Source organism: Cavia porcellus, unplaced genomic scaffold (assembly GCF_034190915.1).
Source record: "Cavia porcellus strain 051 isolate PalLab524CR breed Dunkin Hartley unplaced genomic scaffold, mCavPor4.1 scaffold_17, whole genome shotgun sequence".
Classification (NCBI taxonomy): domain Eukaryota; kingdom Metazoa; phylum Chordata; class Mammalia; order Rodentia; family Caviidae; genus Cavia; species Cavia porcellus.
In genome coordinates this window covers 11866302-11891808 of record NW_026947500.1, presented here as the reverse complement: position 1 = coordinate 11891808, position 25507 = coordinate 11866302, and the positions used below count along the sequence as shown (strand labels likewise).

General features: G+C 40.9%; 1 protein-coding gene across 1 annotated transcript in view; it reads right to left on the bottom strand.

The window, feature by feature from the left end:
- Usp13 (ubiquitin specific peptidase 13) overlaps positions 1 to 25507 on the bottom strand; it is a 107793-nt gene that overhangs the window by 42679 nt on the left and 39607 nt on the right. Inside the window, exons 5-10 of the mRNA XM_063227220.1 lie at positions 22991 to 23133; positions 22170 to 22354; positions 13788 to 13882; positions 12132 to 12319; positions 6601 to 6672; positions 6180 to 6273 (exon numbers count right to left, since the gene is read on the bottom strand). Coding sequence (XP_063083290.1) covers positions 6180 to 6273; positions 6601 to 6672; positions 12132 to 12319; positions 13788 to 13882; positions 22170 to 22354; positions 22991 to 23133 — 777 coding nt within the window. The remainder of the gene's footprint in view (positions 1 to 6179; positions 6274 to 6600; positions 6673 to 12131; positions 12320 to 13787; positions 13883 to 22169; positions 22355 to 22990; positions 23134 to 25507) is intronic.

The window sequence follows — 25507 nt, the reverse complement described above, 5'->3', positions numbered from 1 at the left end:
AGTTTACACATGAATATAAGTAACATATACACGTCTATAATAAATGTTAAAAACACTACAGAAGATCAAAACGGTGCTAGAAACCCTTAGCGAATTCTCCAAAGTGGTATCATTTAGACACATGAGGTTGTGGAATCGATCCACAACAGACCATGACACACACATACACAGCTTTCTGTGTAATTCCAATGCTACATGAAGCCCAGTGGATACCTAACCTAGCTAATTTTACCACCTGTATACACACCACCAAAAATCTAAATGATGCAACTTTCTTTACTAGCAATGCTGGTGTGTATTTACATGGTACTAGCTGGCATAGCCTTGTTTTTGCACAATAGCTGACATGTATACACTCACTCAACAGATTTTTTCTGAGTTCTACAAAATGTCAGGCACTGTTCTAGATGCTTAGACAAATAGTAGGTGCCTGGCCCCAGTTTTTAACACTTTATATGTGTATTTGACTTAAAGCGTCCAACTCCATTAGGAAATGATGACAATTAGAAGCTCTACTTGACAAAAGGAGCAAGTTAGGCACAGGCATAGTAAGTAACAAGTCCAGGATCACACAGAGAGAAAAGTCTCTCTACTGCCTCCCTGTAGTGTCCTGCTGTTGCTTGTGACACACGTCATCCTAGCTCTCATCATCAAGTCTATCCTACTAGCTGCTAAAAAGAGAAGACAGCATGGCTCAGACTCTGCATAAGCCTTCTTCAAACCCTGGAGCCAACCTTCCAGGTCACCCCAGCCATTATTTCTCCCTGCCTAACAGTATGGAAGCACCACTGGACATGAATCTTTTCACCTATTTGCACTGTCTGTTCAGGCATTCACTTCTGCTGATGCTGGCATTATTTCTTGTAAACCACGATTCAGGTTTGGTGTGGCTGCCAGTCCCTAACACATTCGAAAGTTCAACAAGTCAGTAAATTCTGCTGCTCTGATCCACTGTGTGGCTGTACAATTGGGAGATGTTTCAATAGAGACCATGGTGACAAACACCGCAAACAGCACCATTTTGGACTGTGGTGCAGACTCACTCGTTCCCTCTCACAACTCTTCCCTTTCAGGGCCCACTTCATTTGTTTTCCCTTAACTGACCTCTCTTAAGCCTTTGTTCAATTATCAAGCTATCGCTTGCGTAATGTCGATCACCTGGCAGTTATCTGCAAGTGCTGCCTACCTAGAGAGATGCCACCCCTGCCTGTATGATGCTGCAGACCAGCATGAGCTAAGCATTTCAGCTCAAACTCAGTTACTCAGTGCTTAATGTCCTGACCATCAGCTGGCCCCATCTGTCCATACCACTGTATCGCTGATTTCAGAGGAGGAGCTCTTTCTAATTTCCATGCTCAGCTATTGTTATGTTCAATACATGTCTAGATGTTAGAAAGTCAGTTTCTAAAAAAGTACAGCCTGAATCTAATAAAGCCTTCAGATCTAACTACCGGCTTATAGTAACAAACACAACTGAGCAATACCTCCACGAAGCAATCTTTAGAGCAATCTTAAGGCCAATGATTCAGCTCCTTCAACAAATCAGAGCTTGCAAAAAGAAAAGAAGAGGGACTTTAGAAAAGGACCTTTCTGCAGTACCTTGATACTGCAGAAAAAAATCTAAATATGGACTGGGCATTAAGTGATACTAAAGAATGGCTGTTGATATTGTTGGTGTGCTTTTAACACTTCAAATCATTTTCACTGTGGCATTTATGTTAAATGAAAAAAGATAGAGTTACAAAGAGATACTAAATATTTTCAGATAAAAGGAAGATCTTTGCATTTTTGTTAAAATACTGCAAGAAAGGGAAGGGAAAGAGGGAAAGGAAGAAAAGGGAAGAGAAGAGAAAGGAAGAGAAGGGAAGAACTAAAAGTGAAAAGGGAAGAGGAGATTTTAGGGAGACTGATAAACCAGACTGGCAGAATGGTGATTACAGAAATTGCACAGCAGGTACACAGGAGTTCATTACACTTCTCTCTACTTTTATGTATGTATGCAAATTTCAATCATTTTTTTAAAAGTCAGGCTCTAAATAACACATTTCCTTAATAGCCAAAATAAAAACTAAACAGTTGACTTAAACAGAGCACATTTCCTTCTTGACAGTGACTCAGGGACATCACCTTAGTGTCCCCTATGGGTCTCACCCACAAGATGAAAGAGAGGCCAAAAGGGACCGGGAGTCAGAGCTGCCTGCAGGAAGCACATGCTCTCAGGGGTGAGCAGGCTCACGGGTACCTGAAACAATAGTTCTAACCACTCACTTTAGCATAGGGAGGCCCAAAGAATGTCAAAACAGCAACCACCTAGGGAACCTGTCATAGGATACTGTACTTACCTCTCCATCAGCACTTGCAAAACAGATTAGCTAAAATTACAGAGAGGGCTACAGATCAGAATCTCTCCCCAATGCTTACACAGCACTTTCTGTTCCACCCAGCACCCAGGCAGACAGCCAGACACAAGGATGCACTCATGTCCCCCTGAACCTAGTACCTCAATTAAAAGGCAAGCTTTCAGCACGTTACATCCACACTCACAGAGACACCTGGAAGATTACAGAAAGAGAGAAAGAATATACACATCTCAGCCTGTTCCTAAAAACAGATTATGCAGTCCATGGATTTAAACTTTAAATGTTAAACCTTGGACCTTGGACCACTAGTTCCTACCCCAAGTTCAAACCCCAAACCTCTCAAACTACTATTCATATCCCAACCTACGGTAACAGGTTAATGAAGCCAAAGTTCTTATATTTAGAGCTGAAGTTATATCACCCCACAAAGAACACTGGTTATCTTATGTTAGTAAACTGAGACCAGCAATTAGGCATCAATGATTATTTAGATGGAAAAGCAAATAAACTGTCAATAAACACAATTATTTAAAATATTTTGTCTTCAGAAGGAGAAACAACTGACAGAATATCCAATTTCAAAATGTTTGAAAGCACTGCCTTAATATAGTTACAAAAATCAGGAACTTTTTTTCTTCTTTGATATGGTATCTCATCACCCTACTCATGTTGACCTTGAATTTCTGTGCTTAAGCAAACCTTTAACCACAGAATAAAAATGTGCTTTTAGAATATGAAAATTTTACCTACTATAAATGCAATTTAATCTTGTAGATTAATTCATCAGGGCAGGGTGTGCAGTTCAGTGGAACAGTAACTGCTTAGCCACAACCAAGCCCTGAGTTTGAACTCCAGAACAAAATAAATTCAACCAATAAGATACATCCCTAAACAAATACTGCAAGTCTTTTTTTACAGATGAAAGTGTTTATTGAGCAAGCCCATATTTTAGAAACCAGATTTCATCTTAGTCTGTAGTAGATAATTCCAAAAGAGTATATTCTAGAGGTGACTCAAGATATGACAGAAGAAAAAGCAAGCAAGAAAAGAAACACACTACTGAGCCATCTGCAAAATGAAAACACCCCCCTTTGTCCCTCACCCCCTACCGTCCACAAGCCCAAGAACTGTGACCCTGAAGCAAGCCAAAGAAGAGCTCAGCCCCAGGAAAACACAGAGGTCAAAAGCACAGACGCTGCAGTCCAGACGACCTGGTGTGGTTCCAAGCTTTGGCACTCAACAGCTCTGTAACCTTAGGCAAATTTTTGTACCATTTTCTGCCTCAGTTCAAATGGAGGAAGAGCTTGCCCCTTTTTACAGTCACAGTATGAAGCTAGGCATAGCGTTGCTGTTGTTGGCATCCTTGTGTAAAGGTCTCTCTGCCAGATGGCTCTGGCCCAGCTCTCATGTTCTCTCCTCCAGCAAACATTTCTCTCATCATCTACCTCTTCTCTGCCTCAATGCATCTTTTTTTCTCTGGGGCATTTAAGGTTCAAGAGCAAGTCACAAATACCAGAGGCCTCGGACAGGAGCTCCTGACCGAAGAGTTCCTGATAACTGAGAGAAGAAAGATTCTCACAAATTGGTTCCTTTGAAACCAACTGCTGGGGAAAAGTCTGATGCCCCAGAAGGTAAGTGCTCCCACTGTCCAAGGGAGTAGAGGTTTCTGCTATGAATTATCTTTTCTGCTATGAATTATCTGTCTGTTTGAGCAACAGCTTAAAACACACACACTTAGCACTGCAAAGGAATACGGTCTGTTCAAGATCTGTTTTGAATGTTAAAGAAACTTGACTGATGCTTGGGGCCAAAGATGGTCCATTTCACCCTCACTGAATGGACCTCCCTAAAACCTGGAAGATGCACACCATATACTGATTGTGTTCAGGTCTCTTTGTTTTCAGTGGGGATTGAATTCAGGGTTTTCACACTGAGCTATACCTCCAATCCTTTTTTATTTATTTTTGAGACTACATCTCACTAAGTCACTAAGTTGCCCAGGTTGGCTTCAAACTTGCAACCTTCCTGCCTTAACCTCACAAAGACAGGACTCTTTCTTTATCACACAAGGCCTCAAAGGTGGGAGAGATTTTGTAAGTCATCTAGATCAAAGGTCAGGATAAACACAATCAAAGCAAAAATTTGCACCAGCTTTTCCACCCTCATCTTACTCAACTTTCACAGAATCTCAGGGATAGAAGAAGCCTAGAAACCTCACACCAAACCCTCTCAGCACTATGCCCCAGATGAGGGGCTCCAAACTCTGGTGCATAAGACTCCTTTGTTTTGCAAGGTGATTTGAGACTGTAAGTTCTTTCGGTCCTGTATGCCGATTACTCTCTCTTTCCTCTCTCTTCCTTCTTTACAACCTGCTTTCTTCTCAAAACACTGCCTCTATAGTTCCCCTCAAAACCTTCCTTCTCTCGTTCACTTCCATGTCCACCCACAACCAGCTAAATTTATATGAACAAGAACATACTTGCTTTTGACTCTTGCTCCTGGTTTATAGGTACTGGTTAAGGATAAACTACCTCAGAATGGACGGAAGAATACTTCAGAGCAGCACTGAATTAGCTTACACATAAGTTAAGAACTATTTGGTGCATTCTGAGGAAAATGTGCTCCTACAGTGGACAATGGTGAGGGAGGATATTGTTATGATTTAGATATAAAATGTCTCCCAGAAGTCTCCAATGTTCAGAGGCGGAGCTTTCAGGAGGTGATTAGGTCTTTGTGGCACTTTACTCACCAGTGGATTAACTCATTGATGAGTTCACTGCTAAATGTGCTACTGGGAAGTGAGGGCAATTAGAGGAGGTGGGACACTGGGCACTCCTTTGGAGTGCATATCTCTCCCTCTGGCTTTTCCCTCTCTCTTTGCTTCGTGGCCACTGTGGGCTGAATAGCTTTCCTCTGCCATGCCCTTCTAGCTTGAATGCCCTGAATAGCTTTCAGCTGCCATGCCGTTCCACCTTGGAGTCAGCGTATCAAGGACTGAACCTTCTTAAATCATTAGTCAAAATGAACTTCTCCTTTAAATTGTGGGTATTGGGCCTTTTGTCCTGGCAATAGGAATGTAAGGGTGTTCCACTCAAGACATTGCAGCAACAGGAACCGACGGTACCAAATACAGCCATATGAAAATGCACTGCCGAACTCCAAGAGCACCATTCAAAAAGACCAGACTACAAGCATCATCCTTTGTAGTTGCGCAACAGAGCACAACTGTGGGAGGAGCCTGCATGCAGGGACTTGGAAATCTGACCAGACAGACAATCAGACTATCTTTCAATCACTGGATCCATTCATGATGATTGGCCAACTGAGTTTCTCCTTCATCAATGCATTTAAAAATCATAAGGCAACTTATCAAAGTCAGGATTGCCTAGCTCTCCCCGGAAATTGTGAATCCTAAGTTCCAGAGAGGGGCTGAGAAAAATGAGTGTTGTTTAATAACCAGCCTTTTGAAAAACCACAGCAAACAAACCTGAAATTTAAGGGAAAAGGATCAAGATTAAATTACCAAGGAGGAAATGTTTATATTTTTGTAAGATTCTTTCCTTCTGCCTCATTCCTCCTGCCTTATAATTGCTTGTGAAGATCAGTTATAACCATGGCACACAGCTATCATCCTCATGGGGCAACTGTCCCTAGAAACTCTAGCCTGGTATTCCTTATCACAGTTTTTAGCAGTACAAAGAAAGGCACCATCTCTTGAAATTAAATAGCTATTCTGACAGCCTGCTAAATTTATAGGCACCCTTTATCAGGCATAGAATCCCCACCTGCATGTCAACATGGCAACCCTGGGACACATACCTTGTGCTCCTCCTTCATCACCTGCTCAATGATCTCAGATTTCACCGGAGGCTTTGAATACTGGCCTGAGAGAAGGCCATGTCCTAACTTAGTCCTGGGCAGGAGGGAAACACAAAAAGCAAAGAGGTCATTATTTGTCTTCCCGTAGAGATATTAACATTATCTATGAATTCATTATCAATGAATTCCACTTCGAGGTGGACCGTTTTATCTTATTTACAAATTATTTACTTGACTGTTTATCCTGATTCCATTTTCAAATTTTCCTCAATACTTTATACTTAACTTTGTTTTTAGAGCACTTAAAAACACAGAAAATAAAGATCAAAAAAATAATTGCCTTTAATTCTGCAGCCAATCAAAAATCACTATGAACACTCATTGGATAATGCTATTTTACACAATACAACCCGGCACTTACATCTGTGTGTTGAAATCTTGTGTTGGATCTAAAGGCGAATAGTCAAATATTCTTGGAAGATTTCCAACATACCTAAGAGAAGTGACAGTCAAAAAGAGTGATGTTAAGTAACTGTCAACTTGATTGTCTTGGGGTCCACCCAGAAGATTACTAAAGCACAATTCTGGGTGGGTCATGGTGTGACCTTGAGGTCTATATTTGGCCCTTTTCTCTCTGGCACTGTTCACTCACTCTGTTTCCCAACTTCAATGAGCTGAATAGCTTTGCTCCAGCTTGCCCTTCCACCATGATGTTTCTGCTTAGGAGCTCGAAATTATGGCATGAACCCTCTGAAACCATGAGGCAAATAAACATCTCCTCCTTTAAATTATGGGTGTCAGGAATTTTTCCCTATCAATGGTGAAGATAATAATAGAGGAACTGGAGAAAAACAGAGCTGAAATAATCATTCTCAGGAAGATGGTCTTGCCTGTCAAAATCAGGCTATCCACTGAGGAAAAGCTTTTCCTCAACAGCCAAACTCAACAGCCAACAGCCATCCTGAAATGTTACTCCTTCTATCATCGGGTCTCACCATAGGTTTGCAAGTCAAAATCACTAGAGTTTCCTTAAAAATTAACACAGCCAGGGCCACTTGCAGATATTCTAGTTTCCTAATTTACTATGTTTTGGGACATACTATGTTTTCCCACATGAGTCTAATATGTCACAAGGGTCAAGATACAGCAATTATCACCACTTCAAATGCAATAGGTTAGGTGAATACAGCTCTCCTCTGACCAAAACTGTAGGCAGGCTCCTCCAAGTACTCTATCTGGTCCATCTCAGCATGGCATTCCCTTTCTATTCTTGTAGAATCTATTTTGAATGAGAACCCTGCCAATGTCAATCCCCATCTTTGCATCTGACTTGCCTTTAGCAATATTCCTATCAAGACAATTTAGCCCCTCATTCTTGATGTTTCCTCTTTAGTACTGCTCCATCCAATGACTTTCAACCTGCTCCTCAGTTATAAATGTCTACTCGTCTTCCCCTGAGTTATTAGAGTTGAATTCATTCTGTCTAATGCACTACAAGACGTTGGTACTGTGGTCCCTACACTATCATGGCCTCCACTGTATATCTCCATCTTACCAGCTTAGCAAGTGTTTGGATAATTTTTTTTTAAATTATGAATTGTTCCAGTAATCTCAAAATAAATAACAATGACAGTGTAGTACCATTTCTTGAGGGTTTTCTATAGTAGCAAGTAGCCTTCATTACAATCATAACAGGAAGGGATTGTTAGTACCAACCTGAGAGGTGAGAAATTGGAGTGCATATTCATTACATAGCTTCCAAACCCAGCTATGGAGCCCAGAAAGGCCTTGAACCTCTGGCTGTAACTGCATCCTCACTCCCTTGAGCAGTACACAGTCCCTCCTTCTGCTGAGTTCATTCTGAAAGAACAGTGTTACCCTAATATCTTCATGAGCTATCATTCATTTCACTGCCTGTCATTGACGATTCCACACCCTTTACTGATTGCTCCTCTTTCCTCCTTCAAATTCTGATTCTCTGAGCCTGAGAGCTCTGGAAAAAATGATTCAGAAATAGATCCCTTTCTCTGGTCCTTCATGTACCCTCACCTGCTTGTTTCTCTCATCTCCTCTGCCACTCTTTCCCTGCCCACAATGTTCTGGCAATTGTCCCTCCTGCTGCCACAGGGCATGCCAAGCTCACTCCCTCTTCAAGGCCATGCCATCTGCTATCTCCTCACAGATACTTGCTTGGCAATTCCTTCTCAGGTCTGCTGGAAGTCACCTCACTGGACTCAGCCAAAACAACAGTAGTCACCCCTGCCCTTCCTAACTCTCCTGCCCCTGGCTGACCTTAGTTTTTTTCATATGCATCACTATTTGCAAGTAAGCAACTCATTTGCCTTCTTGGTTATTATCTATATATTTAGATATTTCATATTAGAATGAAATCTCCATGAAGTCAAAGATTTTGTGTATTTAAATCACTGCATCTCTAGCACTAGAATAGCACCCGACATGTAAAACATTCAATACATAGTTATTAAATGAATGCATTCATATCATGTAAGCACAGAACAAATCTCTGTAATTGACTACCAATAACCAAATGGAAAAAGCATTATAATGCTTTGGATAGGTGTTTTCTAAAACCCGTGTATTTTAGTTCCCCGTCTACAGCATTTTTAGGAAGTAGTAAGACCTAGTGGGAGGAAACTGGACGTTAGGTCACTGGCAAATTCTCATTCTCTGTCTCTGTCTCTGTTTCTATTCCACCTGTGAGGTGCATGGTCCTTCTCTTCCACAAGTTACCTCTGGGGTGAACTGTGTAACCACAAGTCCAAAACAACACAGCCAAATGGATATGGACTAAAACAAAACTGTGAACCCAACTAACCATTTCCTGTTTCTTAACCTGTCTTTGGGCAATTCTGTTACAGTGACAGAAAGCTGACTAACACAGGCATTATCGTAAGAGAGCCCTAGCAGAGAACCAGGACATACTAGTAGTTAATAATGACCTCCAACTGGATTCCTAAACTACTAAAATTTTCTAGGTACCTCTGTCCACAAACTCAGAATTTGTATCCCAAACTGTGTTTCAACAGCAATGTTAACGCCCACAAGTCTCTAAGCCAGTCCCATTCAAATGATTTTTGAATGTGTCGCTTGGGCAACAAGACCATCTACAATTTTTCAAAAGACAGAAAGCCAAGCAATAGATAAACCAAACTATGGAGCTAAACTACTCAGAAGCAGCAGTTGTACAGGTGAATATTTTTTATAATATACAGCATGATGAACTACTTCATTAGCTCTCCAATGACCCAATTTTCACTGTATTTCAAACTCTGACAAAACAAAACAAAACAAAACACTCACTGGGAAGATGCATAACAGTGAAAAGGCTTGTGCTTAAGGCAAGACTAGTAGAAAAAGGTAGTTACAGGGGTAAATCTTTGACGTCAGAAAAGTCCATTTGACCAACAATCTACATTCCTTTTCCTACTGATAAGAAATATCCATTACAACAAAATTAGGTTAAAATGCAGAAGCATTCCTAAATATGTTAAAATATATATTACACCATCAGTTTGTAACCTTAGTGGCCCTCAAAAAAATGCTTGGCTACCTGACAATCTAGTGTAATTCTCACTCAGTTTGCTCACAAGCCTATCCAGATTTGATCCTCACTGAGAATCAACACTGTGCTGTGCATACGTCGAACTTCAGTGAGTCAATCTTCCTATTTGCACAACAGAGGCACTGTTCCTGGACCTAACTCTTCTGAGCTGGCCTGGGGGAAAAAGTCCAAAAAGTCAATCTAGGGATATCTGCTCAAAAAACGAAAAGAATGAGTACAAATATAAATAGTAACCAGCTCACAGTCTAACTTACATGGTGCATATTTACAAAATAGACTAGAAAAAAAATTCAATAATATAATAGAAAATTCTAAAACTCTTCTAACCAGGCTAGGGAGCGATTCAAATGTTAAATTTAAACCACAGGCAGATTATATACATTTTTTCACTGAAGAAAATATTCAGAAAGTTAATTCTTGGTCTAAGTCTAGAGTAGAGGAAGAAAAAACTTATTTCAGCCTTGCAGAGCACTAAAAATATTGTTGGACTTTGCAGGCAAAGATCATAACTTTCTCTACCTTAGTTTAAAAGAAATAATAATTATACAACACCTACCGAGGCATTTTTCAACATCTTCAAGAAAGATCTTGGCACATGAGTCATATGAGATAAAGTTACATTATTCCCCAGTCAAATGATGATAATACAAGTATGAGATGTGGGTAAGAAACTAAAAATAATATGGCACACCGTGCACAGCTTTAAAAAGGGTTTCCCATCTCAAGTTTGAAACTCACTCTTCCAACACTGCCCAACACACCTTCTGTCCCTACTCCTCCCGCACATCGGACAGGGGCTGTGTCCTTCCAAATGTCCTCTCTGACCACCTTCCTTCCTTTTCTTTCATGGAACACCCATGTTTACACGTGTGTAGCTGCTCTCATGGATTATTTATTCAGATCCGTTTCTTTGTGTGTTCCCAGAGGGTGGGTACCGTGTCCTGTGCTTACCACTAACCTGCTCACATACCCAGCACGGTGTTCAGCAAAACCCAACACGCTCTTCCTTGGTGGATGAGAAAATGAAAATTGGACATGGAACATGGACCACATAGTCTCAAAGCCAGAAAACAGCAAAAAGTGGTTAAGTCTTCAAATATGAAGAAAGAGGAGGGCAAAAAGGTTACTTGACATACTTTTGATTATGAACTAGTTAAGATACTAGGATTTCGATTCCATGGGAGTGTAACATAGGCCTGTGCTATTCCTAGCATGTTCTCTGCCTGTCAGTCGGTCTCACACACTTGAATCACGGTGGAAACATACCCACTAGGAAACATTAGATGGTCTTCTAAATGTGGGCAGTGGCTGCCCATGAGTGCACCTACCACAGCTCCTGGGCTCGGCAGCTCTCTCTCCTATGCACAGTTCAAGGAGGAAAATGACCACAGACATAGCAGTTGAGCTCGATATGGAAGGAGTAAGGCAGCCTTGTGCACCATTAGGAAGCACCCTAAATCCGTGCCTCCAAAATATCTGTAATACAGGACAAGCTTTGTGCAGCTCAGGTGGATGACATCTTTTTAAGTGCCATAAAAATAAAGTTATTAGAAAAATAAGGTGCCAATTGTAAAAAAAAGGCAATGTCAAAATTTCTAAAGTGCTCACTTTCAATTTCCATGTAGTTCCCAAACTATTCACAGACCAGCTCCCATCTGTGAACCACAACTGTGATGTGTGGTGTGGGTGTGTAGGGGTGTGTGTGTGTGTGTGTGTGTGTGTTTGTGTTTGCTTTGCTTTGCTTTGGTTGTACTGCAGCTGGGCCTTGAGGGTATCAGGTGAGCACTCTGCTACAGAGCTATATTTTTAGGCCTTTTTTACTTTTATTTTGAGACACGGCCTTGCTAAGTCACCAACTGCCTAGGCTGGGTTCAAACTTGCAGTCCTCCACCCTAGGCCTTCTGGAGCACCGGCATTACTGGCATGGCACACCCAGCTACCAAACGTTAAGGTCCCTGTAAGTTGTCCAGAAGGTGATCTTCTGGCCTCAGCCTCCCCACTAGCAGAGACTACAGGCATGTGCCATCATGCCTGGCTGTGAATCACACTTTGAGTAGCAAAAATATGAAAACCTTACATCCCCTAAAACCACTTTCCTTTCCCTGAGGAGAGACATTAGCTGAAGAATTACTGAAGCACACAGAAGATGGTCTAAAAGTCACAATTAACATAACAAACGCTCATACAGTGTTTTTCCAGGTTCGGAAACTTTTCCCATAACACTGGTACCCAGCCTCAGGAAGGTCACACCAGAGACCAAGGGCGAAACCCCAGGAGGAATGAAGGAACTTGCTCCCTGGGCACACAGAACACAAGGGACAGAGGGACAGGAGCAACCTGGGGGGCCACCGGCCGCGGGAGGCACTCACGCTCTCTGGAACTCTGGGATGCTGAAGATGGCCTGCATGACAGAGCTGAGGTAGCAGCTGTTGCCCAGGTTCTTCAGGCCCGTGTACCCGGGGCCGTACATGGGCTTCAGCTTTGTGCCCGACTCCTGGATCACTTCCCACTCACTGACCCTCGGCTTGATGTCGTTGTCCCGGAGCCCATTCTCTGTCTGGGGCAAAGTCATGAATGAAAAACAACTTTAAATGTGATTTCTACTCAAATATCATGTCTCATGAATCATTTCTAGTATCAGTGGGTGTTTCTAGTATCTGCTCGTCCCCAACTACATGGAGAAATATATGGTCTAATTAATAGATTCTGAGAGATGATGATAATTGCACATAAATGCTAATGTGCTTAATGTGACAGAATTATACACTTAAAATTGGGTAGGTGGCAGGTTTTATATGGAGCTTACCACATTAAAAAATGAAAAAAAAATTAATGAGAAAAGAGAGAAAGACTGAGAAGAAAGAAGATGAAAAGATGATAAAAACAGGAAGCAAAAAAAAAAAAAAGTGCCTGACTGCCAAACATGAGGTCGTGAATTCGATTCCCGGTACCCAAAAAAAAATAAAAAATAAAAATAAAAATAAATAAAAAACACAAAGGAGGAAACAAAGAACTAATTGGGCAAGGTGGCGCACACCTGTAATCTCAGCCCTCACAGGGCTGAGGCAAGAGAATCAATTCAAGTTTGAGGCCAGCCTGGGATATAAAGTGAGTTCAAGGCCAACCTGAACTGCACAATGGAACCCTGTCTCAAAAAGACAAAAAAAGAAAGAAAGGAAGGAAGGAAGGAAAAGGGAAAGGGAAAGAGAGAGAGAGAGAGAAAGAGAGAGAGAGAGAAAGAGAGAAAGAGAGACAGCGAGAGCGAGAGAGAGAGACAGAGAGAGAGAGAGAGAGAGAGATAGAGAGAGAGAGAGACCGGAGAAAGATGAAATACAACAAAAAGACAGAGTGTAAAACAAAACCCTAAGGACCACCTTCCAAAAGGAAAGTTTTAAAGAAACATAGAGAATAATAAATGAAAAGCTAGGCATAGATGAGAAAGAGGAGCCAGCAGAACCCAGGAGAGAGGCGTAGCCTGGGAGGAAAGTGCTAAAACAAAACATGCTCACTTAAGTCGCACCTCACCTCAGAGAGAACAGTGTTACACAGTCATGAAAGCCACCTGAAAACAATCCTAGAACCAGAGCTTTTCCACCAACAACAAGGTGCCGGCTATTCCTTTCCATCACCCCAGGAACTCTGCTTCTCTTCCCGGAATTAATTAACAATGATATTGAACACAGATCATTTTAAAGGTCATTTTGCTATACCTTCTCCCTCTAGTGAACAAAGAATGTTTCTCACAATGGACCATCAAAAGAGACAGAAATTTTGCGAGTAAATGTCAACACAACAAAGCTGTACCCACCGAGGCACCAATTTTGCTACAACATTAAAAAAAATCTGAGCTGATAACCAAGAGAAAATGCTAATTCATTAAATGAAGTACATGCAAAATTAAAACAAAGTCTAAGAAGTAAAGATCCATGTTAGAAGAATTATATATTAATAAACTACACTACCCTCACCCACATCCAAGCTTCTCCCCCACCCCAAGTGGGATTAGAGAAAAAAGACCTTCTCACCCCATGCATGTGAAGCATATCGATTCCAAAATGTGCCAAGTGCTTGGCCAAGTGAGGATCCAGGACAGGTTCCTCTTCTTGAAAAGAATAAACATCTAGAGAAAGAAACAACAGAAAAAGAAATAAGCACTGAATTTTATAAGCAAATCATTCACTATTTCAACTGTCGTTACTGAGTTCTAACTGTGCACCAAGTTTGGAATATAATCAATGAACAAAACAAAAAATTCCTAACATTCAACTTGGAAAAAGACAGGAAATAATAAACACAATAAAAATAGGTATATTTTGTAAACATACACACATATCCATTCTTTTGACATTTTAAAAAGTTATCTGAAACAAGGAGACCAAAAAAAAAAGAACCCAGTACTTGAAATTAAAATAATTGAGATGAACATATGTGCCTAAAACTTGATTTTTCTAACCAAAGCCACAGTGATGTAAGTCTAGGTCAGAAGAGGAAAGGTGAAGGAGGAGGATGTGATGCCAGCTGCTGGGGTGGGAGCTGGGGCGGGGTGGACACGGTGAACGCAGTGCCGTGAGGCTGACTGCACCAAAGGAACTCTGCCTGTGGAACCCTCCATTCTTAACCCTCCTCCCCATTCACACTCCTTTCCCACTCCCCTTCTTTTCTATTTCAGTGTCCATAACTCATCAGTAAGAGACTTACACAAGCTACAAGACAAGCTACAAGGTTACCTCATGACACACAGGAGCAGCAGAGGTGTCTGAAGCTGCAGGGCAGCTCAGGAGACGCCGGGCAGCCCAGGCCCTGCTCTGTGGCACACTGGTGTTGGCCAGCGCTGTCCCGGGGTGGGCAGCCTCGCAGCTTGGGATAACAATTTCCCACTAACACGATGCTTGACACTGAACCTGCTGCATGGGCCTGGGTCTGCAGCGGCACCTGGCCTTCTTGGAAATGCAGACTCCAGGGCCCCATCCCAGACCACCAAATCAAAGTCCATGCTTTACCAAGACCCCCAAAGGCATAGTGTAAGTTCAGACCCTTCACAGTTTTCAAAGCTAGGAGATTCCCTGCCTCATCTGTCCTCACACGCCAATGCCATGAGGAAGAGAAGACACTCATAAAGGCTAAATGATATCACCTCAAATCCCACCAGTGGCCAAGGACCCTACCTGACTCCCTCAATATCAGAACAGTCCTTACGCTGTCTGGGGATACCAGGGATGGCGTGCACCATGACCTAGCCTATGCGTAGGAATAGAGACTCCAAAATCCCAATTTCTTCACTCTAAATTTCAAAAACAAATCTACTACAAGAAAAATAGATATAAAGGTATCATTATTTAGCACCATAAAAGGCTGCCCACAGGGTTTCTTACTGGCAGAATATCACTAGAAAGGTGTATCATAACACAGGGATGCTATGGTGACCGTGTGCCCTTCACCAGATATACAGAGATTCACTATCCCCAAAAGAAGTCAGTTCTTTCTGCTTTTTTTTTTTAATAGAGTAAACATTGTATAGCTTCCTTTTCTACTTCTTCCCCTAGGTGCCCATTTTAACTTGTGAATAATAGCCTTCGCCTATATTTGTTTTACTATAATTCAGCATTCTCAAAAGACAAATTCCTAAGTCCAATTAAGAAAAATATTTCCAAAAAATTTAAATAAAAAAAACACCTCTCTGAACTAGCCATTTAAAGCACATACACATTCAAGGCCAGCCCAGGCTACAAAATAAATTCAAGGCCAGCCTAAACTACATAGTGAAACCCTGCCTCAAAAAGAAAAAAAGAAAGAAAGAGAAAAAGAAAAATGCATACATCAACAATATTTTAATCCATGAAAATGAACAGAAAAATATCACTCAAATTCCAGCTGTAAGCTGCAAATATGCTCTCTAAGCACTTTGAATTTGGTTATTATCAACTAGTGAGAGTTTCAAAGACTTAAGACTAAGCTGCTAATTATCAAAGATTTATTAGAAAATAATAAAATTGCTAGAACTACACCATTGGTATTGGCAAAGGATTCTGAAATAAGTGAAAACTCAAACAACCTTACATGTTTCTTAACCCACGAGGATCCTGTGACACTGAAAAAATAACATTTCCTATCTTGAGTTGTTAAATGTCCAAAGACACCACTGATTTGGTGAGATACTCTAGCTATTTCTCACCTCAATGAAAAAAAAAGAAACAGTTCAGAGGATAACATACAAGAACCTAAAAATAAACTGTGATCCTTAGTCTTGGACACCATGAAGAATTTATAAATGATATGTAGTCACAGAAAAAACTGTAATAGCTGAAAATACTGCCTTGTATTGTTTTCCACTGGGAAATCTGTCTTAATTCCAACTTCGGTTTTGCAGAGTTAGGCCTTAGTTCAGAAACTATCATAGCAACAAGCATTGCTTGACAAGTGTTGCCCTCCACGCTCTCCAAAACTTGGAGCCAAGAATGACAGCTATGACGTCCATGGGGGGCTCTTCCCAGGAACAGCCCAAGTACCATTCTATGAGTAAGTACGCTCATTTTAGAAACAAACCCTGTCACTATTTCAATTCAAGTTAAGTAACAAGCTAAACCACAGAGAGCATGTGCCAGCACTCCCAGCAGGAAAGATAAAGGGAAATTTTTAAAACAGGAATGCCCTACTCATGTGGTCAGCATGTTAGAGAAGAGTATGTGTGGTTAAGCTCAAAAACCAATGAAGGGAAAGTTAGGAGCAGAGGTGGAAACTGAAACTGGGATTGGAAACAACACCAGACTGCATGAAATAGAACCAAGTGGTAATAATCTATTACCTCTGAATGGGAAGATTCCTTTTTTTTATTTTTTCTTTTCTATTTCTCCCAAACTTATGATAATACTAATTGAAAAAAAAATGTTTTACAAGTAATTTCCAAAGATTACAATGATTCTCTTGGATGTTATGCTATTAAGATAAATGTGCCACTGGTCAAACTTGCTCAAGCCACATAGATTAATCACTCATTCATTCATTCGTTCAGTCATTTATTTATTCAGAACGCAAAATACGCATGGTTACTGAGGATCTAATGTTACATAAAAAGAGCAGAGTCCCTTCCTTTGTAAACTGAAACATTACTACTCAAATAGTCTTAGAAGGAATGCTGCTTTAATGTGAAGGACCTCAACCAAGGTATCCTTCACTAAGGCTCAGCCATGTGACTCACAGCTCTTTTCCTAAGCCCCAGAAAATAGTAGAGGTAAAGATGTATCTCACCAAGCTTGTGTTTATAAAGAGCTCAAGTATAGAGAAGACCAGAGCCCTTGATCAAACACCCAGTAGAAACTCAAAGGACAGAGGCTGAGGGAAAGTTCTCTTCAGAGTAAGTGTTGACCTGTCCACCCAAACCGTATCTCTCCATCATGAGTTTATATTTGTGTACCCACAGGCCATCTGCCGCCAGCAGGAAAAGAAGAGAAAGGAGACATTCCTCCAGCAAGTACGCTAGAAAAATAATGCCAAAATGAACAGGAATAGAGGTAAATCAAAGGAGCAGGTTACACTGGCACGCCTTCCTCTACTTGTTTATTCCACAAACATTTACCAAACATCTTCTCTGTTTGAGAAGCTATGCTACATGCTAGAGATATGACACCAAACAACAAACATGGCACGCAGGGTCTAATGTCCCACACGACCACCACTAAGGAGACAACTGCAGGATCCAGTGAAAAGTGCCATGATAAACCAGCACCAGGAGAGGCGCGAGCCAGGTCAAAACTACATTGAAGTAGTCAATGTCTTGATTCCAAACCCTCAGGCTGTGAGATGCTCAAGGGAGCTTATGCCCAGGTCAAGGGGTACTATGACCAAAGTAGAAAAACCAGCTGGAGATGTTGGAAAGTTGTTACAGACAGCTGACTTGGGCATCTGTGCACAACTCTCCTACCATCACGCATGGCAGGGAAGCACCTTCTCGAATAAATAAGGAGTTTCCAGGAGGGAATAAAATATATCCTGTCCTGCTTCCATCTCCCTTTATTTCCTGTCCATAGAGGACCTTCTCCTTGTTAGGCCAAAACAATGTCTTCTTCCACCCGCACTACAAAGCTTTTGTTTGTCTGTGTGGTGAGCTATTTCCTGTTTTGTTTGTTGTTGTACCCATGGGGACCAGAGTGGAACTGGATATGTGGCCCATTTTTATGATGTGTGCTGCCACCCTGGCCGGGGAATCGGGGCTTCCTGGACCAACTAAAATCTCCATGAAGACCTCATGGGGAGCCCTCAAGAAGTTTCTCACTACTCAGATACAGCCTCCTTTGGGGATAGGAAACCAGGATGAGCAGATTGCTTGCCATTAAATATCTGAATCTACAACCTTCTTGGATTCCATACTCACTAAGCAATCTTCTAAATATAATTCAGCTTCCCACAGGGAAGGAATGTACCGGTTGAGCTGACATAAACATCCCACTTACTGGCAGTTGTGGTTCTCATTATGACCTAAAAAACAAATGCTATGACTTTGAGATTTTGCCTCTGGTGAGTTGCATTAGTCTGAGGGGCCACTGAGTGTGGAAGACCAAGCCCTGGGCAGAGGTCTGTCACCAGGGTGTGACCCCCGCCTCCACCAGACAGAGGGATCCAAGAGCTTCCAAGTTCACAGGTTTATCGATAGAGACTTAAGATTTACACATGCTTTTAATAACTTGTTTGGCTTTTAAATAAGCAGTTAAGGTATAGCAAACAATCCATTAAATGAATTTAAAGGAAATAAAATAAAATTATGCAAACTATGAACTTACATGAAATGATAATCAGACTGAAGTGATTTACCAACACTACACAACACACATAGAAATCAAACTTTATCTTTTTTCAAATTACCATTATTTCAGAGAGATGAACTGAAGAACCCCCATCACAGGATGTATGATTACATTGCTGTTATGCAGTGTCTTCTATGGATGAAGGAGTGTACACTCAAAGATTGTCAATTACGTAAGATAAACTTAACGTTTTCATTTAAAAACTTATTAGAATAAAAGGCATATTGTCAGTAACCCTCAAAATACTGCCATTTGCTTCAAACACGTTTATCCCATCATCCTTGCCATTTTCGAAGGAGTTCTGGAAAGTTCTCTTAATGCCAGTGTCTTTAATTGTGTTGTTGTGGCTCTCATGCTATACTGGATTGATTCAAAACATTTACCTCCCATAGTAGTTTCAACTTAGGGAAAAAGAACAAGATCACAAGGCACCAGGTACAGAGAGCAAGGTGGATGAGGACACCCTGTAACGTTTTTATTTGACACAAACTGCAGTCAATGGTTAATCTATGAGAGATGGTCAAATGATATGCTAAATATTTAAGTAAAAAAAATCTGTTACAGTAAAAGACAAATTGTCATTAATTCCTCTCGAAATACTCCTCCTCACTTCAAAACCTCATCCCACCATTCGTGGCAATGTCTTTTACTGTAAAGATAAAACAAACTTTAAAAACTCTCCCTCCTAAACTATCACCACGCAAATACATAAACATGCACGCACACAGACATAAGCACGCACACACATACAGATACACACTTCACAACTACGGCAGATAATAGGTTAATATTTTTAATAATTAAAGAGTTCTTAAAAACATCTACACATATACACCTACTCAAGTATCACCCCACAAAAGGGCCTTCGGTCATGAGTGGCACATGTAGGGCCACTTGTTTGCTCTGCGTGCAGAATCAACATCAAATATCACCCAACAAATTTACAAAAAAGAACTATAAATAGCCAAGAATATAATAAAAACTGTTTGGATCACTAGAGAAGCAAAATGAAACAAACTATAACATTAGCAAAGGTGGGGCTGGGATATAGCTCAGCGGCACAGCACCTGCCTGGCAAATGTGAGGTCCTCGGCTTCTTACAAAAAAAAAATCAAGAAAGTGTCAAATTTGAGTAACAAGTTTCTCAGCCTTCTTTCAGATCAGCAAAGATCTTTTTAAAAGCATTAATACCTAAAGTGGTCAAAGATTTGCTGAAATGGGTACACTCATATGCTGCTGGTGAGAATGTAAAATAACAACTGTTTAGAAGACAAACATGGCAATTAAAAATTTTAAAGATTCAACCCATTTTACTAGAAATCTACCCTAAAAAAATAATTAGAAGTCAGGTGTGGTGATGTAAACCTGCAGTCTCAGCACTCTGGAGGCTGAGGCAGGAGGACTGCCATGAGTTCAAGGTCAGCCTGGGCTACATAAGCAAGTTCAAAGCAGCCTGTACTAAAAAGAAAAAAGAAATAATTAGACACATATCCAAAGATTTGCATAAATACAAAGTGTTCATCAGAATAGCAAAACGAAACTGTGACAACTCCAAAAGGAGGAGTATATAGAGCCATAATGAAATATTGAAGAATATTTAATAACATGGAAAATATGACGGGAAATAGAGAAAAATAATAAATTTAGGGCCAGGTATTTAATTCAGTGACATAGTGCCTGCCTTCCAAGCGTGAGGTCATGAGTTCCATCCCTGCTACCCCCCCAAAAAAGAATAAATTTATAAAGTAAACCAATTTTTGTGAAAATGTGGGGGTGGGGTAAGAATTAAGTCCTTAGAAACAGAAGAAAAAAACAAAATTGATAGCAATCTGGAGATTGCCAGTGCCTTTTATTTATTTGTATAAACATCCTTCTCCGTTTTTTTGCATATGTGACCCTGAACACAAGCTTCTCATAAAATCAAAAGAAAAACATAAAATGTTCCTTCCCCAAAGTTGAAGAAAGGAAGCTTTAGATTTACCTAACAGGAAGTTTGAAAAGAAGCTTTAAAAAAGCTCTGGAAAATTAAAAATGCACAGACAACAGAATGAACCTTTGCTTTCATTATAGTTGCATTTAAACCACATCTAATTCTTTAAATGCTTATATGTTGATTGGTTTGTTTAAATAAAAATATTTGGTACAAAAGATTTTTGCACAGAATCCAAAAATTAGAAAGACCTCTCCTAATTTCAAACAACTGAAAATGTCAAAGAACTGGGCCATAGGCACCAGTGGTTACACTCTTGGCCCAGTTGTTCAGAGAATTTGATTATAAACCACAGCCAATACATTCACTACACAGGACAGCCCAGAAAGCAGGCAAATCTGGACTACCACATTCTCCTCTTGCACTTTTACCTAAACCTTTCTCTCTGTAACCCCACAGGAGAAAGAGGTTTATACAACAGTCATCCGATGCCCACTACTGAAGAATAAGGATCTACAGCATGTGCTACAAACCTCAGAATTTCCTTTCTGAGCCCTGCAAGATTTGAGATGAAACCTGATTTACTTAGGAAGAAAATATTTGATAATCAGCACCTGGGACCCTTACAATAAATCACTTTTCTCTAATGAATAAAAATAATTCCACAAAATTGGGAAGCAGGAAAATTCTCCAAATGTGCAAAAAAAGAAAAAAAATTCCCTGACAGAACTGAACTTCCAGGTTTCAATTACAGAATGAGTGAGAAACTAAAGCAGCTCCTGGAAAAGCAATGGTTGGTGAGAACTGTTCCACATCTGAGTGAAGGGCATGGCCAAGGCCACGTACAAGCAAGCCAATTCAGACACAAAGATAACCGAAAAGGAGGGAAAAGATGGCAAACACGTCTGCTTCTCCTAGAAGCACGTCTCACTTTAAAGCGAGGAAAAAACAGCCTACATAAAGCTGGGAAGATGGCAAAGAGTGGGCTGGGCATTGGCCAGATGATCTTGATTTAATAAATGTTGTCAAGGATGATTAGGTGATGGGATCTAATAGCCACTGCTTAATATTTAAGTTTCTCATACTTGACCTGTTATTTTTATTTTTCATCACGAAATGGCAGAGGGAATTAACTGTATAAACATGGCCAAACGCTCATGCTTTAGAACACAGACTGTATAAGAGCAAAAGAAACAGAACAGATTCTGAAGCTAACAGCCCAAGTAAGAAATCAGTCTCATTCTGCAAACCACGTGAATACTATCACTGCCAGGCTGTTTGGGGCCTGAGATGAATGGGAGGGCTTCTGCCTCCTGTGGTGGATTCAATTATGCACAGTGATTTCAAAAATTCTATTGCCTATTTCTTCCCTCTTAGCCAAGAGTGAAACACAAGGATAATAACAGCAGCAGCTAGCTAGCTTTTATAAAGCTTTGCTGTGTGCACCGCCTAAATGCTTTCTGCTCATATCTATGAAGACAGGACCACTGCTATCCTCAAACTAAAACTACAGTCTTGGAGACCTACAAAACTTGTCCAAAACCTCACAGCTAATCAAAGGCAAAAGTAGGATTCAAACTGGAGCTGGGTTCAGAGCCTATATACCCTCTATCCGTAAGGTCTGAGGTTAAATTTAAAAAGCCACTGCAAAGTCCCAAACTGAGTAATGGCACACTCACCTGCCCCATCAGGAGTGATGGTTCCCAACTTCACGGCCAAAGGATAGCCCATGTCTCTGTAATGCTCCAGCGCATGTCCGTTGCCCCCAGCACTGTCAAAGAACCACTTCCCACACAGGATGGAGCCATCAGTCAAATTCAACCAGAGGTTCTCCCGCAGGTCACACCTGGCACACTTCCAACCACTGGAAAGGCATTGGACAGCAGTCAGAACACCTCAAATAATTCACAGCTGAGAAAAGAGAGTGCCTCAAATTGGTCAGTCGTAGGAAATACTCAGTGGAATAACAGAGCCTACATTTTCCCTCAAGACAGTACTTGGGGGACCGGGGTATAGCCCAGTGAGTGATAGAATGTACGCTTAGAATGCACAAGACTTTGGGTTTGATTCCAGCACCTGCACAGAAATATTCATTATCATGACCCCTTCCAGAGCAACTGGACCACCCAGCACCTTTCCGGTGGTCCCTCACCCAGCTGTGGACTGGCTCCCCCAAGCATCTCCATGAGGATAACAGGGGAGCTCATTTCCTCAAGTCACAAACGATGGACAGTGAAGCTTGAACAAGTTTAAAATATGAAAGATCCAGCTGGGCATGGTGATGCATCCCAGCACTCAGGAGGCTGAGGCAGGAGGATTGTTGCAAGTTCGAGACCAGCCTGCGCTACAAAGTAAGCCCAAGGCCACCCTGTACAATAAGACCCTGTCTCAAACAGCCAAAAACATAAATTATGAAAGATCCTATGTATATAAATACCTAAGAAAATATGCAACTGATAATTCAGAGTAAAGGTAAGAAAGCGAAGCTATTTGCTCTCACCTTGGAGGAATCCTGACTCCATTGTCCAGCTGGGTGAGGTTACTGGCATATTTAGATACTGGCAATTCGTTTTCCCATGTGTCTGGGTCCTGCTTCCTGTATGGAGATTTTGAGCTGAGAACTGCATCACAAGCAATGGTTACCTATAAGACAAACCAAGATGGGACGTATTAAAACAGTTTGAGAGGCTGGCGAGTTGTAAAAGATGAATTTAAAAGCCTGTTAATAAATATAGCTTAAATGAAGAAAATTCAAATATCACAGTTAGCATAAGCGTGATACTCTGGTTTCCTGCACAGTCCCTTAGATCTAGCTAGTTTTCTCCCTGTCCTGGAGTGTGAAGTATTGACAATGGCACCTAATAGCCTGGAACCAAAATCAGTTTGTGGGCTCAAGCTTAGGCACAAGACCGAATCATTCCTACCACTTAGCAAGCAAGGTGCGAAGTATGAGGTGAACAATTAACTAGGGTAAAATTAGGTTTAGGAATGTCCAGGATTTACTCCAGTGGTGTATTTTTCTCCTAACAAATGTGCACCCAGATATCTAAGATCCTCAACTCATCACACAATGGCACATGGTCAAGGGCACTTAAATGGAATGTAGGTGGCATGGCTCCGTTTCCTAATCTGCTGCAAATGTGACCTTGGATGGGGACATAGCTAGGTGTCTCCGTGCCAGATCAGTCCTCATAATGAGCAAATATGTGATGTCCTGCTTAGCACCAACTGACCAGGAAAGGGGGAAGACAGATTCCCTGTCTTCTTCTAAACCTAATGGATCCTGGCCATATGCTACTAACAAATGTGCCCCTTGCTGAAAGCTATCAGCTGTTTCTAGCTGTTTTTAGTAGCACATTCTCATGGAAAGGTAAAATGTACAGCTACTTGGGAAAACAGTTTGGCAGTTCCCTAAATGATTAAAAAGAATTACCATAAAACCCAGCAGCTTTACAAGTGGGGATACACCCAAGAGATATGAAAATATGTGGCCACAAAAACTTGTAAACAAATATTCCCAGTAGTATTTTACAAGAAAATGGAAATAACACAAATGCCTACCAGTGATAACTAGAATGTCTAATAAAATATAGTACGTTTATACAATGAAACATGATTCAGCAATAAGAGAGAATGAAATACTGATATGTGCCAACTGGGTAAATCTTGAAAATGTAGGCTAAGTGGAAAACAAAAAGCCAATCACAAAGAAACATATTTTATGTTTCCATTTATATGAAATGTCTAAAACAAATAAATCTACAGACAGAGATTCGATTAGTATTACCAGGCTAATGGCAAGGAGAAAGGGTTCACAGAATGATGGCTTAGGTATATGGGGTCATTTGCTGGGATAATAAAAATATTCTAAAATTAGATAGTGGTGATGGATGCCCAACTCTGAATATAATAAAACCCACTGAATTGTTTTAAAAAATGCTTAAGACAAAAAATTTTATTTTTTATCACTCACAATCTCCACAATTAACTGACCATTTTTCCCTGAAAATTAACCCTAACCCAAGTAACACACAATGGGAAAAGCTGCAGTGTATCAATCCCACCCATCTCCCACCACGCCCAGGGGCAATTTTAACAAATCCTCCATCAAAAACAGATTTGGAACCTGCCTCTTCTCTTTTTCAGCCATAATCCCGCCACCATCCCACAACCAGGTGACACACAACAGCCTTAATCTCCTACTCTTGGCTTCCTTCTCTGCCCAACAGTCAGAATAATTTGCTGTAAAAATGAAGTTGTATCCTTCTGCATCATAGACTCTCCATTACACTTAATGCTGACAATTGATGAGACTTGACCAGACACAATGGGGAATAGGAAAGAGGTCCATGCCCTTAGAAGTTTAGAACCCATTACACAGCATCTCTCACAAGGAGTAAGTGTATAGCTAGCCTTTCCTTTCAATTATCAAAATTCATCTCCCACCAGCTTTCAGAGATGCTTGTAAAACAGAACTGACTGCTCCACAAGTCCCTTCCACGTTTTATGGGTTTGGGCCATGCCATGGTGGCACTTCGCACACAACATTGTAATCCAGCCAATTACAACCTCTTTGTTAGTTTCACCAACTACTAGGAACACTTCTCTGCCCTCCTCTGGATTTTCTCCAACCCCTTTAGATCAGTTTTAGATGTTCTTGGGTACAGTGCACAATGACTCTAAATGAGATTTAGATGCAATCTTCTGTCTTTTCTTTGAATTTCCTTCCTGGTGACATCCAACAAAATTTCCCCACACTTTTGGACCTCTACAAAACATTGAATATCATTGAGACTCACTTAAAGGCCTTTCTCATGGGCCCCAGCTTAAGGTCAGGATCAACCTCCGATAATTATGCTGGGCTTTATTCTCTCTTGCATTTGTCATCTGGAATGATCTAAGGAAAGCTTAGTTCCATGCAAAGGAACTATAGGCCTCAAGTTTAGTGATGCTCTGGTGTTGGATCAAATCAGCTTACAAGAGTTGAATGTGAAATTGTAATAAATTTTGCACTTTG